Here is a 12,733-nt window from a genome sequence, read left to right as displayed (position 1 = left end):
AGAGCTCTCCCACACCCGCCACACTCACAGCCCCTCTGCACACCGCTCCCCTCTGCTGCTGCCCCTTCCTCCGCTCCCACAGCTCCTAGTTCCCCGTGGGCACTCGGGACCCCGGCCTTTAGTGCTCCCAAGCCCTCAGCTCACTGGGGCCCCCTGCCCTAGCCACCCCCAGAAGGACCCCCACTGTCCCTACTAGTGTCTCTGCTTTTGCTTTGCCTGGGACCTTCTGTGTGACCGTCCCCTCCCTCCCCTGCTGCGCCCCACACAGTTTCTTCCTGATCTGTGCCTGGGTGGGGGGCAGCCAGGCTGACAGTGTGGGCAGTGCAGGGGGAGCAGCCTTCTCAGGGTGAAAGATGGCTCCCCACACCCCAGCTGCAGGGGCCTCTGTCTGTTGCCCGCTGTGGCTGGAGTGGCACACAGTGGGTGCTCCATAGATGCTCGTTGAAGAAACATGGACTCTCTTTCATAAAGTAAGACACAAATCCTAAGTGAACAGCTCGATGAATTTTTACACATGCGTACACCTGGGTAACCAACACTCAGATCAAGATCTAGAACATTTCCAGCCCCCAAGAGGCTTCCTCACACTCCAGTCGGACTCATCCAGTATACGTTCCTCTGCGCCTGGCTTGTCTAACCAAGCTTTAACCAGGACGGTCACCCACAGTTACATGTATCCACGGTCCATCCTTCTTTATTGCTGAAGCGTACTCCCTGGTGTGGCTGGAGCTCCCACAATTCCTCCTTCCTTCACCATGGACGGACATCTGCCTGTGTCCAGTTTGGGGCTGGCATGGATGAGGCTGCTATGAACATAAATTTTTTCGTCTGTCTTCTGGCGGACGTGAGCACTCATTTTTCTCAGGGAAATGCCTTCAAGCAGAGTTGCTGGGTCCTGGGGTAGACATAAGAACACTGAGTCCCGGACAGGTCAGTTCTGATTGTCCCATCCCAGGCACTTCACACTTGTCTTCACCATCTCCCCAGCAGACCCACCAGGTCCCTTCTCCACCTCCCCCCTGTGGCCCAGGGTGGGAAACTCCAGATTCTTCAGCCTTTCTTGGCAGAATGGGGCAGCCCTCCCGACCTCACTCCGGCCACCCTGCAGGCCCAGGGCCCCCCTCTCACAGCCGAAGGACCCACTGGGTTGCTCAGCAAGGAAAGAGACCTTTCTCCCTAAGAGGACCCAGAACTTTCTTCCTGCAGACTGAGAGCTCCTCTCATGACACTTTGGGACTGTCTACTTGGGATCTGTCCCTCCGTTCTGGCCACCCTCCCCTCATAGGACAGGGACTGTGGCCAAGCTGTTCCTGTGCCCGGCATACAGACTGGGGAGGACACCAGGCAACCAGGGACACACAGAAAGGTGGAGTGGGAGAGAGCAGCCTGGAGAGAAATGTCCCCACGTTGGGGACTGAGGCTGGAGATGGAAGCTCAAGGTCCCGGCTGTCTGCAGCTTTTAACTTCTGGGGCCTTAGCACAGGCCTGGCATCCCAACAGGGTCCAGGTGGGATTTGGAACCGGTTCTTTCCTTCACCCCAGCCAACTGAGCTTTAGACTCAAGGCGGGCGAGTTGGGGACAGCCAAGTCCATGGCGGCCACACCCTCCCCAGGGCCCGAGAGCCCACCTCTGGAACACACAGAACACTCTGGAAACCTGGAGCAAGTGCATGGTGGGAAGAAAAGGGGTCTCTTGCCCGGTTGAGGCAGAGAAGGCCTCCATCCAATATCTCTGATATTCTCGGAGACTGCTCGGGGGCCCACTGGCTGGTCAGAGAGGCCAAGCCGTGGCCCTGGGGCAGCTGGTGGTCAGGCTCTGTGACCAGAGGGGCCGTTGCCCACCCCGCCCTTGGCCCTCAGCCCAGACCCAGGTTCCTCTCTTCCCAGAATTTCATCCCCCTGAATGGAGTTGCGTGCTTTGCCCTCATTAACATCCTGAGCCTTCCAGAAAGGAGTGGAAACGCCCTGCTTCATTTTCCCACTGAGGAAGCCGGGGTGGGAGTGGGGGAAGGACGGGTGATCCCCCGGGCTGCTGCCCAGATCAGCGGCAGGGAGGGAGAGCTGGGCACCCCTCCCTTACCACCCAGGGCCCCGCAGCCCCCGCCCCTCCAGTCGAGCTCTGAGACCCGTCCCCTGTGTTCCCTGGTGCCACTTACCTAAGTTTCTTCATCTGTAAAATAAGGCTAATCATGGAATTTCCCCACGGAATTCGAGGTTCACGTCTGTGAATTGTTCAGGCCAGTTCCTGGTGCCCAGTAAGCGCTGTGCTAGGGGCAGCCCCTCCTCTCTCCTCATGCCTTCTGTGTCTGGCATTCGCTGGGTTGGGCTGGAATGATGGGGTGGCTGACAATGGTGGTCTGAGTCTCCCTGTCTCTGTTTCTGCTGCTCCCCATCTGTCTCTCTCTGTCCAGTCTCCCCAACAGGGATGGACGGAGAGTCAGCTTTGTGGCAGCTGGGAGATATTCTTGGAGTCCTTGAGATTCAGAGGGGACAAATAATTTGCAGTAGAAGGGGTCACAGATGGCCACAAGGAGAAGGTGACATCTGAGCTGGGCTTGAAGGACCAGGAGGGTTGGGCTCCAGGTGAAGGGAGTGGGAGATGAGAACAGCAGCAGGAGGGCAGAAGGAACAGCATGTGTGAGCCCTCAGGCCAGCAAGATGACACAGGAACCTGGGGCCTGACTCTGGGCAGCTCAAACCCACCCAGCATGCAGGATTCTGGCCCCTGCAACACCACGTCCCCAGCATCCCTGCACGTCCCCAGGGGGACCCCGGGAGCAGCCCACATCTCAGCCTGGGGCTCACCAATAAGTCCTGGGAGGGCAGAGAAGGCCACCCCCTTGTCCTGGGCCTAGACTGTCCTCCCTGGGAGGCACCTCCCAACAGGGTGGCTGTCCCCTCTCTCAGGTCACACCCCTACATCTTTGTGCTCCGAGGTGGAAACATCCCCCAGGGAGCTTAGGCTGCTAGGGTCAGACCTGGACCCCAGAATCCAGGACGAGCTGATTCCTTCCTCTCCCAGGCCTCACAGCACCCCCTGCCTGCCTGGCTTCCGGTATCCCCTGGGCCTTCAGACCCCTCTGTATGAGTCAGCGTGCCCAGGAGAGCCCCAGATCCCATGCCAAAGAGGGGGTACAAATACACACTGTGGGGAGTGGGAGAGAGCTGCCTAATTTCTTCCCACAACAGTCCCTCGGGCCACCTGGGCTCCTGCTGCAGGGGACAACAGGGTGTCTGGAGAGGGACCAGGACATGGAGATGGTGAGACTGGAGGCCGCAAAGGGTGTTGGGGGCAGGGCCAGCAGGAGGGGGGTCCATGGTGACCCTCTGTACCTGCCAGTTGGGGCGATGGGCTGTGAACTGTCCACGTCCCTGACACACATTCTCTTTCTCCCTTCTCCTATCTGCTTCTGTTTTGCCCCTTTCCCTTGCTGAGCCCAAACCTGGAACAGAAGCCAGCTTCTGATTGTATCTGGTGTTTATTAGGAAATGGTCGTGCCCATCTCTGGGCCAGCTCGGACGGCTTCCCCCCAGGAAGGGAGACGAGTTCCCATGGCTTGTCACTGTCAAAAATAGAAACGAAATAGAGCGAGGAACAGGCAGAGTAACACAAGGGAGGGGGACAGAGAGAGAGAGAGCCAGAAAGACAGCAGCAGGTCCTTCCCCCATCCATTTGTCCATTATCAGGCAGATGTCAGGAGACGCGTGGCCCACGTGTCGAGGCCATTGTCCCCATGTCTATTTTCCCCAGGTTTGTGCCCCGAGAGCTGGAGTGCTGAGTGGGCTGGTGCGGCCTCACCCTGTGGTCAGGGTCACCCCACCAGCCCCTGCAGCCCCTGCAATGCCCGCAGAGTGTGCTTCTCCATCCCTAGAGGGTCCCCTTGTTATCTCTGTGTGTGTATAGTCCTCACTGAGCCGGGGCTGGTCTTGAGGGCCAGGATGACATGTCTCAGCGCCCAGCAAAGCCGAAGTCCATGACTGTCTGAGTGTGGGAATGAACGGATGAGCGAATGAACGGATGGGGAGAGACTCAGTGATCCTAGGGCCACAGCTGGACGGGAGCTTACTGCTCGTCTCTTCCATCTTCTTCATGGATGAGAAGGCCCAGGAGGGTCAGGCAGGGTGCCAGGGCTGGGGCAGAGACGTGGACCCTCGCAGGGCCCCGGCCACTGTGTGGTGCTGCCCCATGTGGCTGTCCCTGTGAGCCGGTCCCACGGGACGGCTCCGGAGCTGAGGCTCCCTCTCTGCTCCACAGGGAACATGGTCAGTGACTTTATGGGGCCGGACACTCTGACTTGGGCCTTCCCTTCCAGCCAGTCCTGGACGCCCAGGCCCCAGAAGGGCCCAGGGAAGCAAACTCAGACATGGCTGAGCTTCCAGTGGGAGTGGGGGAGATTCCCACCCAGTCTGTGCTGGGCTCACCACTAGCCGCTGAGGTTGGGCTCTGAGCTCAGCACTGGGCAGGTCCCAAGGAGGTGGCTTAAGCTTCGTGGCCAGGCTGTGTCTGTCGTGGAAAGTGGTGCATGCCCAGTGGGGGCCTGTGGTCAGGGAGAAAGGTTGATCAGAGGACTGGGGAACTAGAAGGAGGCGTGGGGCTGGGGGCAGCTCTGGGTTTGGCTGTGGAGGTGATGTGGTGGCATGAGGTGCCTCTGGAACATCCAGTCAGAGGCAGCCAGGGGACCGAGGACATATGAGAAGCAGCTGAGGGGAGAGACTGGGGGTCATTAATGCACACAGGGCCTGGCTGAGGCGGTGGAGGGGGTGAATGCCGAGGGAAGGGGAAGTTGATGAGGAGGGTCCAGAGGTGAGCTAAGTTGCCCAGGATGAGACAGGGCTGGAGGGTGGTCAGCTATGAACAGGAGGGCAATGTTTCTCAAGGATGCAGTGCCGGTCCAGAATATGAGCAACGACCAGTGACAGGGGGTGGAGGAGGCGGGGGAGGGGGAGCTGTGCTGCACAGGGCACTTACTCCAAAGGGACTTGAGGAGCAAGGAGGACCCCCACACTTACCACCTCCCGCCTGAAGCATGTAGGTAGGTTCCACCCAGGAAGGCTTCAGGGAGGAGGTATCCTCAAGGAAGAGGCAGGAAAGTGGTGAAGGGGCCATTCAGGGGCCCCAGCAGCTCCAGCCGGCAAATCCCCCTGTCCTCCAAGACTCAAGGATCAGCTCCTGCAGAGTCCCCTCTGCACACTCCCATCCCAGCCTCAGGTAGCCCTATGTCTGGGACTCTGTGGTCATCCGTCTGCCCCTCTCTCCAGTCTGAAGACGGCCAGGGTGGGGAAGGGTCTGAGTCCACAGGATCGGCACAAAGGCAGCCTGTGCCCCTCTGTGACACTGTGATATAATAAGAAATATATATTTGGTCTTTGTCGTGGTTCCTGCCACAGATCTCCTCAAACCCTCGGAATTTTCTGAGTGCTAGGGGTGAGAGGAGCATCTTTTGTTATCTATAACGAACCCCTTTCAATCATACCTGAGTTTATGCTAATGAGGCAACTCTTGGTGGGGCCCCCCAAGATGCTTCCTTCAGGCGTTGGTCACCAGAGGAAAGACCACGTGATTAGAGGGTTGGGACTTTCAGCACCATCCTCACCCCCCAACCTCCAGGGAGGGGAGAGGGGCTGGAGATTGAGCTCAGTCACCGGTGGCCAACGATTTAATCACCAGGCCTCTGTAATAGAACCACCATAAAAATCCTAGACAATGGGGTATGGAGAGCTTCCTGGTTGGAGAACATATGGAGGTGCTGGGAGTGTGGGGCACCCAGAGAGGGCATAGGGGCTCCATGCCCCCTCCCCGACACCCTGCCCTGTGCAGCTCTTCTATTTGCTGTTCATGAGTTATATCCTTTAAAATAATCGTGTAATAGTTAAGTAAACTCTTTGCCTGAGTTCTGTGAGCCATTCTAGCAAATTATCAAACCTGAGGAGGGGGTCATGGGAATCCCCGGTTTGTAGCCAAGTTGGACAGAAGTGTGGGTACCCTGGGCCCCCAGTGCTTGTGACTGGCATCTGACGTGGGGGCAGTGTTGTGGGACGGAGCCCTTTACCAGTGGGGTCTGCACTGACTCTATGTAGTTAGTGTCAGAATTGAATTAAATTGTAGACACCCAGCTGGTGTCTGGAGAGTTGGAGAATTGGTTGGTATGAGAAAAACCCACATGTTTGGTGTCAGAGTGCTGTGAGTAAACAACAGGTCATAGGACCCCCTCAGTCCATCCATAGGACCTCCCTCCAGTGGCTGCGTCCCTCTACCCACAGCCCCTGCTCCTGCTGAGCAGGACCCTTGGCCGTGGCTCCTGTTCACTGGCACTGGAAACGCCACCGCCTCTCGTCAGCCCTTCCGGTACAGGAGTGCTTATGGCCCATCAGTGCCCTGGGCCACCCTCTCCTACTGGTCCCCTTAACACGCTGCCCACACCTTTGTAAACTCTCTCAGTTGCCCTGCTAGACAGCCATCTAGGGGCCGGCCCTGTGGCGTAGCGGTTAAGTGCGCGCGCTCTGCTGCTGGCGGGCCGGGTTCAGATCCCGGGCGATGCTCGGAGGCACCGCTTGTCAGGCCATGCTGTGGCGGCGTCCCATATAAAGTAGAGGAAGATGGGCATGGATGTTAGCCCAGGGCCAGTCTTCCTCAGCAAAAAGAGGAGGATTGGCAGATGTTAGCTCAGGGCCGATCTTCCTCACACACACACAAAAAAAGACAGCCATCTATTTCCTGTCATACAGGGTGTTGCTTTGTGGAGTGCAGGGCCTTAAGAGTCACCCAGTTCAACACTTGCTTTTTACATAAGGGGAAACTGAGGCCCAGAGAGGGTAAGGGGTCTGTCCAGCCCCAGGGTCAGGGCTCATGGCTGCCATGAGAGAGGCCAAGGCTTATGTGGGCAGAAGCTGGGAGTCTGTTTGCCCCCCTCCCTCCCTGACACTCCCGGCCTGGCTCCCCCCGTGGTCATGTGAGCATTTCCTCCAGAGCAGGAGCAGGATGCTCTGTACCAGAAAACAAACCAATTAGGGCCATTTGCACCTCCCAGAGACAGGCACCTGGGAACCCAGCCAGCACCCTCCTTTCCCGACCCTCTGCCCAGGAGGGCAAGGCCCTCCACGTGGATGGGGCACCTCCTGGCCTCCCCGCCATCCCTCACCCCACCCTCTAGCTGCCCCCAACCTGCCACCAGTCCCCAAGCGCTTCCAGGCCTTTGCACATGCTCTTGCTCCCGCCAGGGCACCCTTCCCGTGTCCACCTGCCACAGTGCTGCTCCTTCTCCAAGGCCACACCTGCCCAGGAAACTCCAATGCCTGCACCCCCTCCATCCCTCGTGCGCGGGCGGTGGTATCCCTCTCCTCCCCTCACAGTGGCAGGCAACTTGAGGATGGAACCCTGCCTGGTCATCTCTGGCCCCTCGAGGCCCGGCCCAAGGGCTGGTAATGACAGATGCTAGGCGCTCAGGATTGGGTTTAGGGCTGAGTCTGCGCTGAGCTGTGCACAGACTTCTCCAGCTGCTGCTGCTCCACACGCACTTCCTGCCCCCACGTCCAGAGTGGGCACAGGGGCGTGTGAAGCTTAGAAGCTGCACTCTTGTGCACTCGAGGAGGCATTGGAGGGAGGAGAGGCGACGGTCTAAGTCCTCCAGCCAGGAGGCAAGGCCAGCTGGAGAGGGGGACCACAAGGAGGATGCTGGGGGGTGAGGGGGCAGCAAGTGCCCGACATGCAGTTCCCTTCCTTGGTTTAGCCTCAGCGTGGCCCAGCAGGGCCGGTGTTATCAACCTCATTTTACAGAGAGGGACATTGAGGCTCGAGGAGAGCTTGCCCTGCCCCAGATGGCTCAGCTGGCTGGGACCCTGCTCCCCACCCGCAGTGCTGTGTCCTCCTGAGAATCCCCCCGCCCCCAGAGGGGACAGGGTGCAGGGAGACTGCCCAGGTGTACAATGACACAGACACACAGGCAGGTGTTGGGGACATTTATTTATGATGGGGACAGGCCCAAGCTTTGGGCTAAGGACATCCTCCCCCCACCCTCATTTAGAAACAATCTCTCCCAGGGTTCCATCCAAAAGTTGCAGGGCATGCCCCTAGTCCAGGCTCTGCAGCCTGGACCAGGGGGGAAGCTGAGGGGCACATGGGGGTCCCCTGGAGCCCCTCAGGAGCCCCCCACGGCTGGAGGGCTGAACATATGGTGGGTGTTATATCTTCTCACACCCACTGACTCCCCTGGGCCCGAAATGGGCATGCTCCCACAGGTGTTGTAGCTTGGGGGGAGGGGAGGAGAGAGGAAGAGAGAATGATGAACGCTCTAGGCACAGGAGCACTGGGGAAACTGAGGCTCTGCTGGAGGGCACCAGGCTATTCCTCTAAACCTCACAAACCCAGCTCCCCCTTTCCTGCCCGTTGTTAGCACCCAGCCCCAAGGATGCCTCTGAAACACCATCTGCCTGTCTCTCCTGATCAAAACCCACCACTGGCTCCGTCTGGCCTTCCTGATACAGCCCATTTCCTCAGCTGGGAATTAAGGCCTGGGCCTTGCTTGGCTGCCCGCAACCCTCCTGCCCCAGGCCCTCCCCATCTCTGTCCTGGAACTGCTCTCCTCCCCGCCACAAATCCTACCCTGGGACCAGGTTTCCCCTTTCCTCCAGGAAGCCTTGTGGACACCCCCTCTCCACCAGGCCCCAGCACCCGAGCCCTGAATGAAGTCTTGAGGCCAAGCTCAGCACTTAGACTAAAAGTAATGCACCTCCACCTGGGCGTCTCCCACCCGGAGTGTCTGCCACCTGCCCCTACTTGTAATTCCAGATTTTGCCACCAGGGGGCGGTGGTGCCCGCACAGAAAGTGTGGATCCGGTGGGAAGGTGGTGGGCAGAGAGGGACAGCGGAGGGAGGGGTTAATGCACACACGCCCCCACTGAGAAGTTCTGGAACTTTGGGAATCCCTTGCTCAATAGTTGTTACCCTTGTCTGGCCTTCAGGGAAAACCCCTCCAGCATGGTTAGCAAGGGGGAGCTGGGACTGGGGCGGGGGCCGGCAGGAGAACCCAGAGAGGGAGAAGGAGGCAGAGGCCACCCAGGTCGGCCCACCGCTCCCATGGGCCCGGGTGGTCTCGGCCCTGTCCTCTTACCAGGTGTAGATGAGCAGGGCCAGGAGGGCGGTGAGGAGGATGGCCAGCAGGACTGACAGGATGGTAATGATGACCACAGTGCCCGTGCTCTGGGGCCCTGGGGCAGCCTGGAGGGCCTGGGCTGAGGGAGTGAGGGGCCCACAGGCGGGCCACGCAGGGAGGAAAGAGATCTGATCTGACCTGAGAAGGGGGACCTGGAACAGCCTCCAGACCAACCACCCCCAACCCTGGCCGGGACCCCAGGCTGGGGGAGGGGCACCTGCAGACACCAGGGTGGTAATGGTGACTCTGACCGATTGGAGGCTGGCCCATTCCCCCTAGCCAACCCCCAGTCCTCGAGAGCCCCCCAGGCCCCTGGGCCCCCAGCCCTAGTGTTTGACCTGCTCATCTGGCCCCATACCTTGCTGCAGGTGGGTCTCACTGGACCACTCTGTGTCAGCCACTGGTCCCCTGTCACTCATCACCAGGAACTTCACTCTGAACAGGAAACCCAGCATTGGAGGTAAGGGTCCTGGGGTGCTGAAACCCTCTGGCCCTGGTGCCAGTCTATCCCCTTGACTGCCAGGGCCTGGAGGGTGAGGGGAGTGGGGACTGGGGCTTAAAAGCACAGTCTTAGAGCCCACCAGAAGGGGCTCCAATCCCAGCCATGACACTTCCCAGCTGTGTGGCCTTGGGTGTGTCCCTCTCCCTTTCTGGGCCTCAGCATCCTCATTTGGGAAATGTGTGTGGAGTGGATTAGATCCCCTAGCACCAAGCATCAGTGATCAAGCCCTTAGTGAGGGGATGGAGGCAGGGCCCGGACAGTCCTGCCCTGGGGCACGCCCTGCCTGGATGGGGAGACTCCAGGTGCGGGGTCCGGAGGCTTGGGGCTTGAGTAGGGGAGTTCACTGAGGCCTTGCTGCCCCTGCCCCTGCCCCCGCACTGGCAGAACTGAGTGGGGAACCCAGGCCCCCAGCAGGAGCTGCTTCATGCTCAGGTTTGGGCACAGGCCTGGCAGCGTCTCACTGGTAGGGGCCCGGGCCCGGCAGGGGGTGGTTGCAGCCCCTCGTCCTCGGAGAACAGTGTGTGTTGTTGCCGACGCGGAGGACCCGGAGCTGGTTGCCGGGCTGGCCGCCCGGGTAGAGTGCCCGCTTGGCCGTCAGCGTGAGGTAGTAGCCCTCCTGGGGGAAGTCGGCGGGGACCGGGCTGTCCTTCACCCTCTGTGGGGCAGTGAAGTTCTGGGTGGCTGAGGGTGGGGCACTGCGGGTCAGACGGTGGGGTCCGCACGGGCAGGGCTCTCCCCATCCCACCAGGCCAGACAGCCCTGCGGCCACACCCCGGCAGCATCTCCCCCTTCTCCCCCCAGACCTGCTGCTCCTTACAGGCCCCTGCCCATTTCACAGAGGGAGAGCCAAGGCCTGTCCCGGCAGCACCCACCATCACTGTGGGCCACCACCAGCCAGATGGCGTCAAAGTCGGAGATGTTGAGGTGACTGAACTGGCCCCGCGGCTGCTCCAGGGTGAAGGTGGACTGAGTGACTGTCCCCGCCAGAGTGGCATTTGAGAGCTGGGGCACATAGCTGATGTGCTCTGGGGCGGGTAGGGGGCAGAGAGAAGAGGCTCAACGGGACCACCAAGCCCCCACAGCCCAGTCTGAGGGGGGAGGCACAGCCCTGCCCTGGGAGCCCCAGTGTGAGGGGGGAGGCACAGCCCTGCCCTGGAGCCCCAGGCCGAGGGGGCAGTTAGGGCTTTTCCTGGGAGCTTTGGCAGACACTCATCAAGAGGGCTCCCTGGCCATCCTGTGCCCGTGAGGCATGGTGGGCAGCCTGAGTCCTGTCCCTGGCCCCTGCCTTGGGAGCCTACTAGAGGTGGGCACCATGGGAGGTCAGGGGTGGCCCATCCAGCCCGCCCCACCTGAGTCAATGGGGTCTCTGTGATGGGCAGGGCCGGGGCCGGGGGACAGATGCCTGGAACAGGAGGTCCCTTCCCCCAGCTGCAGGCACAATTCTCCTGGGGAAGGGGTCTTAGGCCTTTTTGGGGTGAGAGTCTAATTTCAGGGAGCCTGAACCGCAGGCCAGACTCTTGATGGAGCCCAGTGACTTTGAGCTCTGACTCTCTGGGCCTCAGTTTACCTACCTCTCAAGTCCCTCCAGCTCTACCCACATACTCCAGGTTGTTTCCTTTGATGAGAGGAGTGAATGGCTTGGGGGTGGAGGGTGGGGAGGTGACACAGGAAGGTCCCCGCCAAGACCCCAGGCCTGGATGTGGGCCACATCCTGGCTCAGAGCCTCGGACATCCTCTCCTCACCCAGTGTTGTGCCACTCCCCGCCCCCACAAGGCACCCTCCCCTTCCGGAGCCTGTCCCCCTCAGCCCCTCAAAGCCTCCCCTGGGGAAGGGCAGGGACAGGCGGAAGATAAGAGGCCTGGGCCCCCAGGCCGGGGCTCAAGATGGGCAACCAGCCGGTGTCCAGCCTTGCTGCTCGGAGAGCTCAGAACCCCTAACTCTTCCCTGGGCTCCCTGAGAGCATTGCTCCTCCTCTTTCCAGCCCCCAATACCAGGGAATAGAAGAGAGATGAGGTGGGCTCTCAGGCAAGTCTCCAGAACCTTCTCCCTCTTTCGGCTCAGTAGTTCAGTATGATTCATTTCCACTTAATTCAGCTCAGCTCCAAAGGTTCAGGGCTAGATCTCCCCTTCCAGAGCTCCTGGTTCTCTCGGGCTCAGAGCACACTGCACACAGCAGGCACTTAACGTTCCCTTAGCGAGGGAAAGGGCGCGGAGCAGCGGAGACGGGGACTGCATCTCCAAGCCCCCACGTTTAAGAGCCCCACGAGTGCACGCGCCTGCAGCCCCTGGGAGAGCTTCCTTTCGGGGAAGGCGGCTACACCTCTCCGCAGGGACAGGAAGGAGGGGGCCATGGGTGAGAAGTGGGGTGGGGGCTCAGGATGTGTGGGGATGAGAACCCCAAAGAGGGGGGAAGCATTACCCACTCTGCCGCCTTGGGGTGGGGCTGGGTGTCTGTCTTGTGGCCTCTTTGCTGGGCTGTCTCCCTGACCCCCCAGGACCCAGTCCCCAGACTTGGGGCTCAGGAGGCGGCTGGGGGAGGTGGGGTCTGTCCTCCTGAAGCCTGAGGGGCAGTGGGCACCCCCGCCCTGCCCCTACCCTCACTCACCCAGGCCTGCCCTGGGCTGGAGGCGGGTCAGCAGCAGCAACAGCGGCATCAGCAGCCGAGACTGTCCCCCACTGAGCCCCATGGCCAGGCCAAGTGTCCAACCGTCTGTCTGTCTGAGGGTCTGTCTGCTGTGTCCAGAGCCCCAGCACCTCCGCCGTCTGTGCTGGGCTGGGGGAGGCTGCTTCTGGCACCTCCTGCCACCCCTCCCAGGTGCCCCCACCCCCCAAACAACTGGTTGGACAGGTTTGGGGCAGAATCTGCTGGCCCCATGGATCTGGCATGGCCAGGGAGGGGTCTGAAGAGAACAATCAGTTGCTGCCGCCAAGACAAGCCTGGACACCCCCACCCCAACTCCAAGAGGGCCTGGTCAGGGAGGGGCCGCGGGGGGAGGAGGCAGCCCCAGTGTCCAGGCAGCCCCAGGGACATCCCTGCCACACTCTGTGGAATCTCCTCGTCCAGGCCCCAGCCTGGCAACC

General features: G+C 60.5%; 1 protein-coding gene across 1 annotated transcript; it reads right to left on the bottom strand.

The window, feature by feature from the left end:
- Positions 1-8,135: 8,135 nt before the first annotated feature.
- On the bottom strand, positions 8,136-12,368 carry LOC131422117 (uroplakin-3b-like protein 1). Its single transcript, XM_058569055.1, has 6 exons — positions 12,258-12,368; positions 10,524-10,676; positions 10,113-10,332; positions 9,508-9,584; positions 9,108-9,228; positions 8,136-8,244 (listed from the first exon to the last, which is right to left on the bottom strand). The coding sequence occupies exons 1-6, from the start codon at positions 12,337-12,339 to the stop codon at positions 8,136-8,138; spliced, it is 762 nt and encodes a 253-aa protein (XP_058425038.1). The 5' UTR covers positions 12,340-12,368.
- Positions 12,369-12,733: the final 365 nt, after the last annotated feature.

This window comes from Diceros bicornis, chromosome 26, assembly GCF_020826845.1.
Source record: "Diceros bicornis minor isolate mBicDic1 chromosome 26, mDicBic1.mat.cur, whole genome shotgun sequence".
Classification (NCBI taxonomy): Eukaryota; Metazoa; Chordata; class Mammalia; order Perissodactyla; family Rhinocerotidae; genus Diceros; species Diceros bicornis.
This window is presented reverse-complemented; position numbering and strand designations above follow the sequence as displayed.